General features: G+C 45.0%; 1 protein-coding gene across 2 annotated transcripts in view; it reads right to left on the reverse strand.

The window, feature by feature from the left end:
• The window catches only part of MCUB (mitochondrial calcium uniporter dominant negative subunit beta), a 50,972-nt gene that overhangs the window by 794 nt on the left and 31,997 nt on the right, over positions 1-18,181 (reverse strand). For both annotated transcript variants that reach the window (XM_068137453.1, XM_068137454.1), the window contains exons 2-7: positions 8,847-8,922; positions 8,296-8,463; positions 3,362-3,466; positions 2,988-3,148; positions 2,014-2,217; positions 368-484 (exon numbers count right to left, since the gene is read on the reverse strand). In XM_068137453.1, coding sequence (XP_067993554.1) covers positions 368-484; positions 2,014-2,217; positions 2,988-3,148; positions 3,362-3,466; positions 8,296-8,463; positions 8,847-8,922 — 831 coding nt within the window. The remainder of the gene's footprint in view (positions 1-367; positions 485-2,013; positions 2,218-2,987; positions 3,149-3,361; positions 3,467-8,295; positions 8,464-8,846; positions 8,923-18,181) is intronic.

An 18,181-nucleotide genomic window follows, 5' to 3' on the forward strand; every position in this document is an offset into this window, starting at 1 on the left:
GAGACTGTTACTATCACAGCAGTGCAGCAAACTGTCTCCAAAAGCAATGCAGCTGTTCTATTAAAATGGCCAAAATTACCATTAGAGTATACAAAAAAAGAGGAATTAAGAGTGATAAACTGACTTGGTTTCAAATTGTATTTCTGAAGGTCTCTCTTTCTGCTGACTCACTGCAGGAGTTTCTACGTCAGTGGCAAACACCATTTGGTTATTTGAACAGCTGGAAGTGGGCTGATAAGCAATGCACTGTTTTGAATGCAGGTAGCAAACCTTGAGGTGAATTTTCTGTTAGCCTAAGAGTTTTCTGGGAAAAAAAAAGGTCTTAAACCAGAGGCTACCTCATTATTTAAGGGCTGTATTTAAATACCTCTGCCAGGTCTTCTTTGAGCTTGTTGTATCGTTCCACATTAAAATGCTGGGTTTTGGATTTCCGGTAGAAGTAGTGGAGGAATTGCCTGTCTTTGGCATCAGTGTAAATGTAGTCCTGGTGAAGAAAGCAGGGCATATATTTGAGGTTAGTCAGAAAACTGAGTAGAGGACAGAGGATGATCTGCAGAATTGAGTTTTCAATAGGAGTTCAGCCTGTTTCAGGAAGATTTACCTAGTTCAACACACACACACACACGGTCTGTTAGGAGGCTACCCTAACAGGTCTTAAGCACCTTTCAGATACACACAGGGAATGATTTTTATGGAGTTTAAAGGATTTTTTTCAAGTATAATACAGATTTTCATGACTGGAGCCACCTGAGTCAATGGACACTACTTCCAAGGAGTCTGAGAAAGTTCAGCTACTACTTCTCAAAGACTTACTACCATGAGGAAATGGAATACTGGAACAGGTTGCCCAAGGAGGTGGTTGAGGCCCCATCCCTGGAGATACTCAAGGTGAGGCTCAACAGAGTTCTGGGCAACCTGATCTAGTTGAGGATGCCCCTGCTGACTGCAGAGGGGGTTGGACTACATGAACTTTAGAGGTCCCTTCTAATCCAATGCATTCTATGAAAGTCCTAAACAATGACATCAGCAGCTGTTAAAAAATGCCAAGTAGCAATGTCTTTATCTACTCAGAGAAAGTAGGAAAGCCTTAGTTGTTCTTAAAAATCGGTAAGGAGAAGTAAAATTCAGATTCAGAGCCAGCTGTTCACAAAAACAGACATCTGCCCTTTTCACTAACATCTCACAAGGTCTGTAGACCCAGTGGTGACATGGAATCAAGTGCTGGTTACTCTTCCACATACCTCTCACAAAAAGTTTGGTGTCACAGGAAGCTCAACACCATCAAGATGTCCACTTTGGGAGTAAAGCACAGAGCTAAACCAGGAAAAAGCAGCATTTCTCCAAACCTCAGAGGATTTCAGGACAAGTCTGTGTTGTGCAGCTCAGTTAAGATCTGTGGGTTTTGTTGGTCAACAAACTCTTTTTCTTCTAAACAATGCCTGTTTTCTGCTCCCCTTCAGCTGTTCTAGATTTAATTCCATTTGTTCAAAGTCACAGAAAAGCAGTCATATTACAAAGAGCAAAGCAATATTTGTTTTTCAGGCACTAAATTAGGTGTATTTCAGTAATGCAACTGCCAGGGTTCCAAAATGTTTGGTATCCTGCACCCATTATAGCTAAGCTCCAGCAGACAAAAGCTGCTGGTCAGTGATTTGCTTTTGTAAGGCAACATGCACTAAGTGGCACAGCACCACTAGCTGCTCTCCCTGTGCAGCAGTGAGCAAGGTGCCATTTACTATTCAAAGGGACCTCCAAAAATGTATAAGGAGAGACTTCTTTCATCACTAGGTTAGAACATCTTACAGGTAGTAGTCATGCTCAGCAGCTGGTCTGCAGCTCATGTATAACAGACCAGCTGGCTCTATTTTCCATAACATAACATTCATATCCAGCTGCACTGGAGATCAAACAAGCCCCTGACTGATGTACAGGCTACTCACTGAAGTGTGTTTCCATCAGACCCCAAACACTGTGATTTTCAACACTCCAGGCATTTACAAACTGAGGACTTACCTGTTTAGTAAGCACAAAGTAGGCATAGAAAGCCATGGCACTCCCATAAGTGATGAAGTAGGTGACTGGCTCCATGATGTCCCAGGAATAGACCCACCAGGTGAGCCACGCCAATGCTCCCCCTTGTGTTGACATCAGAGCTAAGCCAATCCAGAGAAGCCTGGAGGTCTTGGCATCTGCACTGTCCATGATTCTGGCTTTCATCTAAGGAAAAGAAATAGAGAAACCTGTTGAGAGCTCCTCTGATGAGAGGCTTCTCATCTATGTTTTCTCCTGCTGGGCTAGATCTGTTTTCAGCACCTTTTGTGACTCCTCTTACCAACTTAGCCTGCTAAGAAAGAACAGGACTGAATTCCAAGGACAACCATAACTCCTGGCTGTTGTGCATCAAGAAATCCTTTTAATCCCCCCTTCTTTCCACTGAACTTCCATTTAACATTAAAGGCTGCTCTGGTTAACTCTTAGGCTGGTCCTCACAAAGAAGGTCTGAAGCCAAAGAAAAGCCTGTACACTTTATCAGGCTGTTTCTGGCTTCCTCCTTTCATGCTGGGTAAGCTTAGCCTGCCCTAGATCAACATGAATACCTTCCCTTCTTGGATTCTGGCAACCATTACTTGCATGACTGCTGATACAGAAGACCTTAGCCTAAGCCACAGATAATTTCCACTCCACTTTTATTTTTCAGAACTCACAGAGCCAACACATTTTCAAACCCAATACTAGCCATGCTGAGACTTGTTCATGACAGCTTTCTCCAGGTGCTGTGGTTTCTACCCAAAGAATCAACACAGCAGGAGGGAAAAGAACTGACCTAAAAATCGTTTGAATGACATTTGAAGTGATGTTTGTCTACAAAACAAACAAACCAGACAGACACACCCCAGCTGTTCACGCTTGTTTTCTTCTATCACAGGACTTACTCTTAAAGGAAATGCTCCTGAGTTATAAAAAAACCCACAACCCTGCTTTCCAACCTGTTCAAGAGGCAGCAGCTCTTCTTTCAGATGGTCCAGTTTCTGTAGCAATTCTCTCTCTTTCCTGATCTGGTGATCTTCTAAATGCAGAGCCACAAACAGCCTGTGCACCAAGGATTTGATATCTTCCATTTCAGTAGCATGCTCACTACTCAGCTTTTCTGGAAGGAAAATGTTGGCCATATAAAACATTTCAAGAACCTGCTCTTCTTCATTTTTTCCCAACCTCTGATTCCCAAGAGCAGTCCCATCCAGTGGCAAAACCAGCAAAGAAATCAAATTCCTTTCTCCAGACAGGCTCCAATTTCCTGAGACCTCCCATGTGTTCCCCTAGGTGAAGTAAGATAGTCAGAGTTCCTAAGCATTGCTCTTACCTTTTGCAGGAGGTGACACACTGTATGCTGTGTTGTTGATAACAAGTTTAAAGTCATTCAACAATAAGACCTCCATCAAGGTTGCATCAGAGACCTTGTTACCATCTGCAGAAGAAAGATTTAAGTTCTAAATAATTTATCATAAAGAATTTTAAGTATTAGATTGATATCCCTTTGGAAAAGTGCTAGGGTTTTTGAGAGCACCCTTCCAAACATCATTAATGCTCTTAGTAAATCTGGGAACTGATAGTAAATGACAAGGAGGAAGACATCAACACTGAGTGTGGGAGGTTCTTCTTGCCCTCTACCCTGCCCTGATCAGACCACACCTGGAGTACTGAGTCCAATTTTGGGCTCCCCAGCTCGAGAGAGACAGAGACCTGCTGGAGAGTCCAACAGAGAGCCATGAGGGTGATTAGGGGACTCAAGCATCCCCTCTGTGACGGGAGACTGAGAGCCCTGGGGCTGTTCAGTCTGGAGAAGACTAAGAGGGGATCTGATCAATGTCTTTCAATATCTGAGGGGTGGGGGACAAGCGGAGGGTGCAAAGCTCTTTTTGGTGGTGCACAGTAATAAGACAAGAAACAATGGATACAAACTTGAACAGAGAAGATTTCACCTCAACATGAAGAGAAACTTCTTTACAGTGAGGGTCACAGAGTGCTGGAACAGGCTGCCCAGAGAGGTTGTGGAGTCTCCTTCTCTGGAGACTTCCCAAACCCACCTGAATGCATTCCTGTGTGGTTTGCCCTACGTGATCCTGCTTTGGCAGCAGGGTTGGACTTGATGATCTCTGGAGGTCCCTTCTAACCTCTAGTGTTCTATGATTCTATGATTTGACCTGGTGTTTATTTCTTGTACATACACAGGGCACCTTCTCCTGCCAAGAGGTGGGCAATGGTGGGAAGCAGCAGCTCTGCTCTACTCCCAGGATTAATAATGAACAGGCTACAAAACAGTAAGATTTTTATGTAAATATCTGTCACAGTGCTGCTGCCCCAGCTCCTCCACCTGTCCCTATGTGCCCATGACAGAAAGGGATCAGAGACAGCTCCACACCTGCAATTATTTATTTACTGGAACCCTGTCCTTGGACCCCACCTGCTGAGGCTGAGACTACAGAACTCTGTGAGCTAATGCACCAGCTGGCTCCCTGATCTGTTCTGTGTGGGCAGCAAAGCAAACCTGAACAGCTACCACTTGCAATCCAAAATCTGAAATTTTAATGTGCCCATCCGTTCATTCTCCCCCTCCCCCCCCCCCCAGTGTAATAGAACATCAAATCTCATTTGAATATGAATTATTGAAGTGACATTTATAAAGTGACATTTAAGCAAAAAATGTATTTCAGCAGGAGTGCCAGTCAGGCTTTCTGATCTGGATGTGATACCACACAGATTTATTAACCTGTCCAACCTCTCATTAACTGAAAAGCAGAAAGGTTTAGGGGCAAGAGAGGTGTTTTGTTTTAGAAAACACTCCACAGACTTTCAATAAGCTACCTTCCTTCCTACACCCAAACACAAGTGTTCAAATGTGGACAAAGGGGTGGGCTTTGCTTACATAGTTTTTGCAGGACCAAAATCAAATGAACAGCAAATGAAAGTGAGTCATCATACACAGCACTCATACTTTCAGCTAAGCTTGGGTTTCATTTAATAGCTCCATGACACAGAAGGAGAAATTGAACTAAATGAAGGCTTTGTGATTTTTTTTCCTTTAACAATAAAAATTTCAATTCAGCTCTCAGTATTTTGCCACTGGTTTCTCTTTACAGCATCAACTTCCTAATCTAAGAACATCTAAGCCGTTCTGACACTAAACTGCCCAACACTTGAAGCCTACAGACCAGAGAGCTGTTTCACAGTCATTGCTTCAATCAAAGCAGACAATGTTTCTGATCCAAAGTCAGGATGGAGGGAGAAGGGAGGGGGTGTGTTCAAACAGATGAAACCAGGTGAAAATCACCCAAATTCCTTTCCACTTTTGAACCTGCAGCCTGTCCATGCCAAAAACATCAGACTTGCGGGCTCCTTACAGAAACTATCTTTTGTTTCACAAGTGACCCAATGTTTGCACTGAAGCAGAATGAGCAGTTAGCCCTTGCTGACCTGGCACAGAGGAATGTGACTCATCAGTGAGTCACAAACACTTCTGGTCATGAATGGCTCTGCAGGATAGCAGTACTATGAGGTTAAGTGTTTGCCAGAACATGTTCTTGACTGGCCCTGCCTCATCCCACTAAGAATCCTTCTTGGCAAAAACTTCCCTGTCAAGGGGAAGGCCATCTGCTGACAATGACCATTGGTTATCTTCTGAACATACAAGAAGCTCTTACAAAATTACCTTTTCAAGAGAATTTTCTACCTCTGCTGCCTAGCAGACACAGCATTCAGAAATCCAGAACAACATGAAAGATCCCGTGGACACAAAGCTCACGCACACGCTCTGATCCACACCTAATTGTGGCCTTCCAGTATCTGAAGGGGGCCTACAGGAAGGCTGGGGAAGGACTTCTCAGGATCTCAGGTAGTGATAGGACTAGGGGGAATGGAATGAAGCTGGAGGTGGGGAGATTCAGGCTGGATGTGAGGAGGAGGTTCTTCACCATGAGAGAGGTGAAACCCTGGAATGGGTTGTCCAGGGAGGTGGTCGAGGCCCCGTCCCTGGAGGTGTTTAAGCCCAGGCTGGATGAGGCTCTGGCCAGCCTGATCTAGTGTGGGGTGTCCCTGCCCATGGCAGGGGGGTTGGAACTAGATGATCCTTGTGGTCCCTTCCAACCCTGAATGATACTATGATACTATGTCCACTGCTCTGGAGGACAGAAGTATACTGCTCTATGGGGTATTTTCCTGTTGTGCTAAATGTGGTCTCAAAGGCAACTAAAGCTGTTTCCTGCAGATCTGTGGCTTCCTGATCTTCTTGGGGTATCAATCTATTTTCAGTTCCTTTAAAAGTCCCTGCAACCCTCTGCAGTATCAACCAGGAAGAAAGAGAATGTTACAAATGTACTTGTTAGGAACCTTTGAACTAACTTTCTCGGGTTGGGGCTGTTCAGTCTGGAAATGAACAGAGACCTTATTGTGGCCTTCCAGTATCTTAAGAGGGCCTACAAGAAAGCTGATGAGAGACTTTTTAGGATGTTGGGTAGTGACAGGACTAGGAGGAATGGAGCAAATCTGTAACTGGGTAGATTCAGATTGGTTGTTATGAAGTTCTTCCCCATGAGGGTGGTGAGACACAAGAACAGGTTGCCATGGGAGGTGGTAAAAGCCCCTGGAGATTTTTAAGGCCAGGTTGGATGGGGCTCTGAGCAACCTGATCTAGTGTGAGGTGTCCTTGCCCATGGCAGGGGGGTTGGAACTAGATGATCTCTGAAGTTCCTGACAATTCTATGATTCTTTGACTCCACCCTTTCTTCTCTTTATCTGTTACCTGATGGAAAGTAAGTCTTTGTGTAAGGATGTAGCTATCCTTTTGGGGCTTGTGCCCTTTTTTCCTTTTCAGGGAGGTAAGAAGGGAAAGGAAGAAACAGTTGCTTTTAGTTAGCCAAATTCAAGTACCTCTTCTACTAAATTCAGACAAGAAAGCTTCATCTCAGTTCTACTTTTAAGACTGAGTTCTTCTCTAGCACCAGGAGAGAGGTGGCAAGACTTTGGTGTGAAAACTAGAAAGCATTGCCCAGATACCAACCAAGGTGTCTTGGAAATAAAATAGAAAACTTGTTTAACTAACTGGTTCAGGTTGGATATTGGGAAAAATTTCTTCACAGAAAGGCTTTTCAAGCATTGGAACAAGTTGACCAGGGAGACAGTAAAGTCACCATCCCTGGGCATAGGGATGTGGTGCTTAGGGATGTGATTTAGTGGTAGTGGTTTAGCACTAGTGGTGGGATTGTGAGCTCAAAGTCTCAAGAAGTTGCCCTTTATCATTGCACAAATTACCTGGCTGCTTAGCTCTTAGTAAGTTTTCCACATAAGCAAGTTTGTAGTAAGGCAAACAGATTCTTGCAGCTCTAGGTAACACAGAACAACTGGCAGACATCACATTCAAGAGCCTGACTGGTTGTATTTAAGAATCATAGAATCAATAAGGTTGGAAAAGACCTCAGAGATCATCAAGTCCAACCTATCACCCAGCACCTCGTGACTAACTAAACCATGGCTCCAAGTGCCACATCCAGTCCCCTCTTGAACACCTCCAGGGATGGTGACTCACCACCTCCCTAGGCAGCACATCCCAATGGCCAACAACTCTTTCTGTGAAGAACTTTCTCCTCCCCTCTAGCCTAAACTTCCCCTGGTGCAGCTTGAGACTGTGTCCTCTTGATCATACACGGCAAAGACAGAAAAAGATATCAAGGAAACCAGAGGAGAGGCATTTATTTAAAAGATAGCACTACAAAGAGAAACTACCTGAAGAAAATAATAGAAGACATTACTGGGATATAAATAAGGTAACAGTAACATATCCAGTTCTGCATTTTTCATCAACCTTTCCAAGAAGGCTCAGGTCTACATCTGAAACACCACTTAAACCCCAGAAACATTCAATAATGACCCCAACAGCAACAATGCTAAACCTAATGGAGGACTGAATTTGTGCTTCAGGAGAGCCCCTCTGAGTCCTAGTCATAGGACTAGGGGGAATGGAATGAAGCTGGAGGTGGGGAGATTCAGGCTGGATGTGAGGAGGAGGTTCTTCACCATGAGAGTGGTGAAACCCTGGAATGTGTTGTCCAGGGAGGTGGTCGAGGCCCCGTCCCTGGAGGTGTTTAAGCCCAGGCTGGATGAGGCTCTGGCCAGCCTGATCTAGTGTGGGGTGTCCCTGCCCATGGCAGGGGGTTTGGAACTAGATGATCCTTGTGGTCCCTTCCAACCCTGAATGATACTATGATACTATGATAAAAGGGATGTATACATTCTGTCAGGTACCTGTTGTAAAGACCTCTGCCTTTTCAATTCCTTTATCTTCTCTCTGCACATCCTGCAGGAAGGCTCCCACGGTGGTCAGTGCTGGCTTAACAGTGAACTGGCAGCGTTCACTTCTTGTGGGCAGCGTGAGAGTTATCACAGGAAGACCATGTCTATAATTAATGGTTACTGGTTTGGGGAGGTGGGGGGAAGGGAGGAAAGAGAAGAAAAATAAGTGAAAGTGTCATATCCTGCGTTGTCATTTAATTTAAAAGCTGTTTTAAAAACAGGAGAAGCATAAAGAAAACCACACAAAACATTATACATTTCTGTGGTGAATACAGTGAATGTGTGGACAGTGGCACTTTGGGAAGTGGTTTAAAGGCCATGGTGGTGTTAGGTCACTGATTGGACTCAATGATCTTAGAGGTCTCTTCCAACCAAAACAAGTCTATGTTTCTGTTTCTGGGAGGTATGTAGATAGAGTAATATCACTTCACCCTACTCCCACAGAACAAATAAAAGCTTGTTGGCATTGATGGGAAGGGGGAAAAGCTGCTGGGAAAGCTTACCATCAGATGGCACCAGCGTGCTGTAAGGTGTTCCTTCCCAGCCCCTCCGAGCTCCACCATACCTCCACAGCAGCACCTGCAGCACAAACACAGGAAAGGTTAGGATGCAGGAATGACCTGTTCAAAGGCAGTATCCAGCCTGCTGAAGTGATCTGCTTCTATATGATCTCACAGCAGAGGTGTCCATCTGCAGAAAACCCCTGGCTTCACAATTTCTAGGTAAAGCACAGAACCGTCCTTAGAAAAAGCTCAAACATTCCCAAAGGTATATTAAGGTCTTGGCCATAGTTAACCATTCTGTCTAGCATGATTTAAATAACTCAGGGAAAAAAGGGAAAGAGAGGAAAAGAAAGGGGGAAAAAGCACTTCTGAAGTGTTTTACACAACTCTTAGAAAAAGCCCTCTCCTCTCCTCCAAAAATCAGCTGCTTGCAAAACGGTGGTGCCTGAAGGCAGAAGTGTTCTGCAGCAGTTCAGAATCCACAGGCAGCAGGCATGGTTTCAGTGAAGTCTTTTACTACTGAATCAGGTACAGAATGGCACTCTTCATGACCTCCAAGAAAACACAAGTGACTGAGGTCACTCCCTTTGACTTTCTATTTATATACTACGTGCCAAAAGTTAACTGCTTACACTCATGGTGTTAAAAGGCAACAGCAACAATGCAGCTTGCCAAAACCTGGATGTTTCATAGAATGGTTTGGATTAGAAGAGACCTTAATGTTTCAAAACCCCTGACATGCATAGGAATACCTCCCACCAGATTACATCGCTCAAAGCCTCACCCAACCTAGCCTTGAGCTCTTCCAGGGAGGGGACATTCACCACTTCCCTGGGCATGCTGCTGCAGCATCTCACCACTCTCACTGGAAACAATTGCTTCCTAATCTCCAGTCCAAATCCATCCTCCTCTCCAGCTGAGATGCTGCAACTAACAGCACCACAGGCCTCTGGTAGCACATTGAAGGAGGCACACCCAGATGCAGTAAGTATCCCCCATGCTCTGGGAAAGGGATGGCAGCAGATTTTTGAACCTGAGTGGTTGAGCTCCCAAGCTCATGCCTTCGAGACACCTTGGTGAGCACCCTGAAGACACTTCAACACAGCCATGTCAAAACAGAGAAGACAAACTGCTCTGATTAGAGCAGTGATCTGGATGAGGGGACTGGGTACACCCCCAGTAAGTTTGCAGACAACATGAAACTGGGTGGGAGTGTTGATCTGCCCAGAGGTAGGAAGGCTCTGCAGATGGACTTGGACAGGCTGGATCAACAGGCTGAGGTCAGCTGTATGAGATTCAACTACACCAAGTGCTGGGTCCTGCACTTGGGTCTCAAGAACCTCATGAACCCTGCAGGTTTGGGGCAGAGTGGCTGCAAAGCTGCCCAATAAAGAAAGACCTGGGGGTGCTGATTGACAGCCAGCCAAAGATGAGCCAGCAGTGTGCTCAGGTGGCCAAGAAGGCCACCAGCATCCTGGCTTGAATCAGCAATAGTGTGACCAGCAGGATCAGAAAAGTCCCTCTGTATTCAGCCCTGGTGAGACTACACCTCAAATACAGTGCGTTTGGGGGCCCTCACTACACGAAAGACATTGAAGTGCTGGAGCAGGTCCACAGAAGGGCAAGGAAGCTGGTGAAGGTCCCAGAGAACAGGTCATATTAGAAGAGACTGAGGGACCTGGTGTTTTTTATTCTGGCTAAGAGGAGGCTGAGAGGGGATCTTCTGGCTCTCTACAATGCTCATTACCTTCTGAAAAGAGGCAATGAGGTGGGGGTCAGTCTCTTTTCCCTAGTATCAAGTGATAGGACAAGAAGAAATGTCCTCAATTTGCACCAGGTGAGGTTTAGATTGGATACTAGGAAAAAATTCTCTCCCAAACAAGTGGTCAGGCATTGGGATACACTGCCTAGAGAGGTGGTGGAGTCACAATCCCTGGAGGTGTTCAAAGAACATGTAGAGATGGCACTTTGGGAGATGGTTCAATGGCTATGGTTTAGAATAGAATAAACCAAACCAGGTTGGAAGAGACCTTCAAGATCATCGCATCCAACCCATCAACCAATCCAACCCACCTAAACAACTAACCCATGGCACCAAGCACCCCATCAAGTCTCCTCCTGAAAACCTCCAATGACGGCGACTCCACCACCTCCCCAGGCAGCCCATTCCAATGGGCAATCACTCTCTCTGTATAGAGCTTCTTCCTAACATCCAACCTGAACCTCCCCTGGTGCAGTCTGAGACTGTGTCCTCTTGTTCTGGTACTGGCTGCCTGAGAGAAGAGACCATCACCCACCTGTCTACAACCTCCCTTCAGGTAGTTGTAGAGAGTGATAAGGTCACCCCTGAGTCTCCTCTTCTCCAGGCTAAGCAATCCCAGCTTCCTCAGTCTTTCCTCATAGGGCTTGTGTTCCAAACCCCTCACCAACTTTGTTGCCCTTCTCTGGACTCATTCCAGCAAGTCAACATCCTTCCTAAACTGAGGTAGTGGTAAGTCTATGGTTGGACTCAGTGATCACAGAGGTCTTTTCCAACTGAAACAATTCTATGATTCTCTGTAGTTGAAGCACTCCAGGCACACTGTGGAAGATGCAACAACTGCCATACGAAAGTCTCTGCTTCTATAACTAGTCCCTGTGCACAAGCAGAGGAACATTTTTTTTTGCAGTGACTCCCACACAGCCAAGGGTAACAGGCAGAAGTAGGAAGGGAAATCACGTCCCTGAATAAGCTGGTTACAAAAACTCCGCGTGGGCTCGACCAAGGCCCCCAGGCCCGGGGTTTGAAATAGGATAGTTGGGGGAAGTGGAAAACGATGTGGAGAGAGATGACAAGGATCTATTCTCCCTCTGGTGAGCTTTATAGCTCATCTATCTGAAGGCCAAAGTATTTCAAGAGTCTGCAAGCTGATATCCTTCACCAAGGCAGAAAAAGGAAAGCTACATGAGCAAGAGGCCTCTGCCCATTCAGTATGGCAGGCACTGCTCACCATGTCCATGTGGTTTGGGTTTAAACAATCACAAGTTTGACTGTTTGGATATGAATGTATTATTAAGGTACAGGAAGAATCCATCTGTAAAAGGAATGGGTGTGTTTCAGTGATGCTGACCTCGCCCCAGATTTCTCCCTGGAACAAGCACTTTTCAGAACATAAAGAAAATAAACCATCCTGGGAGTTTGAAACACTGAGAAATTTGTGTATTGTAATCCTCAGGCATCAAAGACAGACAGAAACCTAAACTGAACAGCAAAATATCTTAAACACAAGAGTATTGTTTACAAAAGGGAGACACTAGGAATGCACAAATGCCAGATGGCCACCTAGGGCTAGGACTCCTGCAGTAACTTGTCCATTTCTCCAGCACAGCAACAGACTTTCCCTGGAGCAGAGAAGGACATAACTCAGCTCACCAGTTATCACCCCATCTGCAAGGAGCACCTACACCTGCAAAACATTTCCTAGCACATAGCCAAGCAGCAGGGAGACAACACTCAGCATGTCTGTCATCTGGTTTTCCACAAGACTCTGAAATCGCTGATGAGCACAGTCCATGGTAGTGCACCACAGCCTTCAATCTAACAGCTGTGGTGTTTGTCTTCAGAGGACTTGCAGTTCAAGGACAAGGGACTACTGGTACAGTGGAGAGCCACTAAGGTAATGAGGGAACTGGAACAGCTGCCTGAACAAGGAAAAGCTGAGAGACCCGGGTTTGTTTAGCCTGGAGAAGAGCAGACTGAGACAGGATTTCATTAATGCTGATCAGTATCTACAGGGCAGTTGTCAGGAGGATGGAGACACACTCTTCTCAGTGGTGTCCCGTGACAGGACAAGGGACAGTGGACACAAACTGGGACACAGGAGGTTCCATCTAAACATAAGGAAAAAAGTCTTCCCTGTGAGGGTGGCAGAGCACTGGACCAGTCTGCCCAGAGAGGTTGTGGAGTCTCCATCTCTGGCAGCATTCTGATCCTATTTGGAGACACAGGGCAGCTGGACTGGATGATCTTCAGAGGTCCCTTCCAGCTCCTACCATTCTGTGATATATTTAAGGAACTAACTCTTTTACAGACACTTGATTTGTTACTTTGCAATCAATATGTAGGTATCCATCATCCAACATGCCCCAGGCACTGAACTGCACTCAGCATGTATTTGAAGGTTATTTGATTTCTTTTTATGTGAATTTGAGTATCTATTTTACTTATGGAGGAACCAATGCATTCAACAATTATTACATATTAACATTTTAGAGACATTAAATATACTCAGTTAAACATATTAATGTATTAAATTATACTTATGGAAATATCCTTAAGATATTTAATTCTATTATTATTTAGGCTTCAGTATTACCATTCAAGATCCATTGAAAAAAAAATCTCCATATACTGAAGCTTCTTTTTTCCCCCATTCTCCTTTTTTTAGACTGTTAATGCAGCCTACCCATTAAAATCATCTGCAAAGAACAAGTGAAGCCTAAAAAAAGGAGAAGCCACTGAGCCATGAAGTTGAGCTGAGTTCCAAATAATGAACTCTCCACATCGAAGCTGGAGGCTGATTGATTGGGAAGAATGAAGGGCTGAGTTAACTTTCTCCCTAAGTTTCCAGATTTAAATATCCTTTTTCAGTGAAGTGATTAAATCATGCTTCTGCCCTACAGCCAGATCCCTGTTCCCCTTTCAAGTTGCTTAAAATGACTCCTACCTTACCACTGAAAAAGAAATGAAGACAGAAAACACCACAGCTAAAAGACCTGAACTACAGGACCAAGCCAACAAGGCTCTCCACACAGTAACGTCAGTGGGAGCTGGAACAGGAGTAGTGTAATCTGAATTAACTGTGTGATGACTTCAACACTGAGATACTGCCAGGAGAACAGCCTGCTGCTAACTTTTATATGCGAGTACATGCACCTCTTGGCTAATTCACCCAACCACACGAAGGCTACAGAAAGCTCTTCTACATCTTTCTGCAACTCACACACACTTATGACAGGACAGCTGCCTGAAACACCTCTAATGCAATCACAGCTGTGTTCAGGAGTCAAACCAAAAGCTTGTGAACAGCACTTAGCTGTGAAACACTCTTCCTCCCTCAGCTGTATTTGCTTCCTAACACAGAATCACAGAATATACCTAGTTGGAAGAGACCTCCAAGATCTGCTGTTAAACTTCTGAGCTGGTTTTATAAGCCATCCCACATCAGCAGGAAAATAAGACATGAGTCCTGACAACCACTTACAATCTTCTTATAAGCACTCATCTGAGCTACAGAAACACCTTCCCTCTCATTAACTTTTCAGTAATTCACCTTTGTTTCCATTGAACTGACTTCCATTTTTTCTCCACTGGCCCTAGAAACCATTTAGATGATCATTCAACAGCCTCAATAAAAAGAGCAGCTGCAGGGCACGTTGCTCACATTTAGCAGTATCTTCTGGAAGCCCAACTTAAAACTCCTGCACCAGACACATCACTCATCCTGCCATCACACCCCTCTGCCTAATAATAGTTTCAGCCAGGGAAGATACTTCTGACATTTGGTAGCATTCAGCATATATTTTTCTTTCCTACAGGAAAAAATAAAAAGCAAAGATGATAGATTTTCTTTATTTTCCTGAGACACAACGTTCCTGTCTCAATATGGACCATGTCATCAATACTTTCTGCTAGCTGCTCCACAGGGCAGTGCAAGAGCTGCACTGCAACATTTACATTATGACCTGCAGAGAATTTTTAACCCATTCCTCGGTACAAATCGAAGTTTTAAAAGGTAACCAAGAGGTCTCTTCCAGCAAAGCTGTAGTTTCAACATGAGCATGCATGTTAGAATCATAGAATCTTAGAACTGTTGAGGCTGGAAGAGACCTCTGAGACCATCAAGTCCAACTGCTTGTCTAGAGCTCACAAACCCAAGACTACTGCTAAGCCATTACCACTAGACCATGCCCCTAAGCACCACATCCAGGTGTCTTTTAAATACCTCCAGTGATGATGACTCCATCTCCTCCCTGGGCAGCCTATTCCACTGCCTGACTACTCTTTCAGTAGAGAAATTTTTCCTGATAGCCAACCTGAACTTCCCTTGGCACAACTTCAGCTGATTTCCTCTTGTCCCTTGTTGCATGTGAGAAGACCAACTCCCACCTCACTCCAACCTCCTTTGAGGTAGTTGTAAAGGGTGATGAGGTCTCCCTCAGCCTCCTCTTCTGAAGAATAAACAACCCCAGTTCCCTCAGCTGTTCCTTATAAGACTTGTATTCAAGGCCCTTCATCAGCTTAGTTGCTCTTCTTTGGACATGCTCCAGCACCGCAATGTCCTTCTTGCAGTGAGAGGCCCAAAACTGAACAAAACTGTTCCGGTGATCCTGAAGAAGCAAGAGTAAAGCAGCATTCATGTGGCTTTACTTCAAATTTCAGTTGCCTTACAGCACTGGGAGAAAAATTAAAAAAGCCCAAGCAAATAAAAGTTTGTTTTCATGTGTCTGCTCACCTTTGTGCCTTTATCATCTCTGATGATCTTTCATTTCCTGCCTCTGCTCAGGTTTCCAGGAAGAGCTGACACCAGATTTAAGCAGCCAGACAAGCACAACCAGTGACCAAAGTGACAGCTGTGATGGGGAGCACACCAAGGTGACCTGGCCACCTTTATGAAGGCCCAGCTGGTCAAATCCACCATGCAGCAGAGCTTCTCTAGGGAGACCTTCCACTCAGTCTCCACTAAGCAAGTGTGCAGCCACTGCTAGACTTCTGCTCTCTGTTCCTTTGTGCCCTCTCGCCCACACCCTGCCAAAACTATTCTTACACACACACACCCCCTCCACTTGGCACATGCAGTTAGGGGAGAGAAGCTGCTATGCAGCCCCTGTAAGTCATGGATGATCACAGTATCACAGTACATTAGAAGTTGGAAGAGACCTCAAGAGATCGAGTCCAACCCCTCCGCCAAAGCAGGATCACTTAGGAATGCATCCAGGTGGGTTTTGAAAGTCTCCAGTGAAGGAGACTCCACAACCTCTCTGGGCAGCCTGTTCCAGTGCTCCGTCACTCTGACCGTGAGGAAGTTTCTTCTCGTGTTGAGGTGAAATCTTCTATGTTCAAGCTTGAACCTGTTGTTTCTTGTCTTATTACTGTGCACCACTGAAAAGAGCTTGGCCCCATCCTCTTGACACCCTCTCCTCAGATATTTATACACATGAGGCAAAGCCCTTCTCAAATTCTATGTCACTGTTGCCATCTGAGTTCACTGGGCAGCTGAAGAACCAGATCTCTGGATAGCTAAGGAAGCATCTGGATTTGCACCTGCATTGATTTTATGAGCCATAAAAACAGACGCTGCAAATGCTGGCAGCTAAAGTGGGCTGAAATTAAGCCTTACCCTCCTCTACCCAAAAGCAGGATATTCAGTAACAGTGACTCCCTCACTGCAAAGCAGCAATACCAGGAAGTGCTGAGGAGATGAGAAGAACAAACACCAGCTGACAGCTGCCTTTAGTGTCTTGTGGGGACTACTCTGAAGCACAAAGCAGTCACAGATAATCCTTGCTTTTCAAAGCAGGCAGAGGTCCAAGCAAGCATAAGGGCAGGCCTAACACCAGGACACTCATGCAGGTCAAGTGCACTGTTAGGAGGAACACCAGAAACTGGGTCTTACTGTTTTATCAAACCTTCTTCTCCTTCTCTTCCTACAAAGAGAAGCAGAGCTAAATTCTTGTATGAGTCTAAGGTTCTACAGTATTGGAAACCTCACATACTGTGATATACTGTGATACTGTGATACATCTTCATGTCATTTTAACAAAGTAGTCTGCAAGCGGCTGTTCTTCCCAGCCTATTTTATTTGGGATGCAACAGCTAGAAGGAAGCTTGAGAATCAAAGAGGAGTAAGGCTTTGAGAGGGAGGGATTCTAGCATGAAAATGCATTTGTGCTTTATCAAAAGCAAAAACTGAGCCTCCATTTGAGAGCTGTACCATCTGTTCAACAACATCAGCCTTGGTCAAAAGATTAATTTGCCAGCACAGGCAGGATTTTTCATTTGTCCCACAGAATGGCTCTTTGCTCCCGTGCTGTGCCTTCTGGGGCAGGCATCTTGACCTGGGAAATGTTGCAAAACTTTAATTTAAGGGTAAGAAGAGGAAGCCTGCTATCAAAAATATGCTTATATCTCATTAGATAAGAAAATGGACTTGCTGCATCGCTTCCTGCAGGAGTCTTAGAAAGAGCGTATCGTAACGCATGCAGCTACTTTTGTATCTCAAAAAAGCCACCCAAACTCATCTCTAGGAATAATACAAATGCTTCAAACTGGCAGCAAAGAGAAAGCTTGTTTACATTTCAGCTGAGATGACAGAAGAGAGAGAAGGATGCAAAGTCAGATGAACACACAGATTTACCAAAGTTGCAGCCAACTCTTGCTTGTCTGTGGCAGAGCTTTTCAGATTGAAAGCACTGGGGACATTGTAGCATGCAGGACAAAGATGATGCAACTCAGAAAACAGAACTGCTTGTCATCATTTAAAATGGACACATATTTGTAACATAAATCACCCACACACCCCCTCAACACAATAAAACCAGGGGCTTATACACCTACAAGGATGCACTTCTGTTAATCATTGTAATTTTTTTTTCCCAGGGATTTCTTTACTCCAATGTGCCTTAAGGTATTTACAGCTTGGCTAATAGAGAGAGTGCTTGGCAGATTTCATTGACTCAGGGCTTAGAATTAGTACCTGACAGATGTGTGCAAAAAGGTCAGTCAGAATAATCATCAGTGGAAGAATTCCCAGCAAAAGGCTCTTCACATGGCTTTTCAGAAAGTTTTTTAGCAGGTAACGCGCTGCAAATCCACTCTGTCAAACAGACCTCGGAAAGGCAACCAGCTGTGCAGCTGCTGAAATGTGCCAGGCAGGGAAAGCTGGCTCTTCTCCACAGCATCTCCCCACTCAGTCTCCCCTCCAGCAAATTGTTTTCAACTCTGTCCCACCGGGTGTATTTTCCACCTTGCCTCCGCTCAGACATCCCTATGATCTCACCATAAGCCATGAAGAACCTCAACACCCTGCAAAATCAGTGCAACCATCTCCCCTCTTCCATGTTGCCCCTTGTCCTGTCACTGCTAGCCTTTGCAAACAGTCTCTCTCCAGCCTTCATGTAGGCCCCTATCACATACTGGAAGGCTGCTATTAAGTCTCCCTGAGGTCTTCTCTTCTGCAGGCTGAATAACCACAGCTCCCTCAGCCTCTCCTTGTAGCAGAGGAGTTCCAGCCCTTTGATCACTTTTATGGCCCTCCTCTGGACCTGCTCCATCAGGTCCATGCCCTTCTCATGTT

This window comes from Melanerpes formicivorus, unplaced genomic scaffold (genome assembly GCF_026170545.1).
Source record: "Melanerpes formicivorus ecotype bairdi unplaced genomic scaffold, bMelFor1.0.p_v2 SCAF_4, whole genome shotgun sequence".
In the NCBI taxonomy this organism is placed as follows: Eukaryota; Metazoa; Chordata; class Aves; order Piciformes; family Picidae; genus Melanerpes; species Melanerpes formicivorus.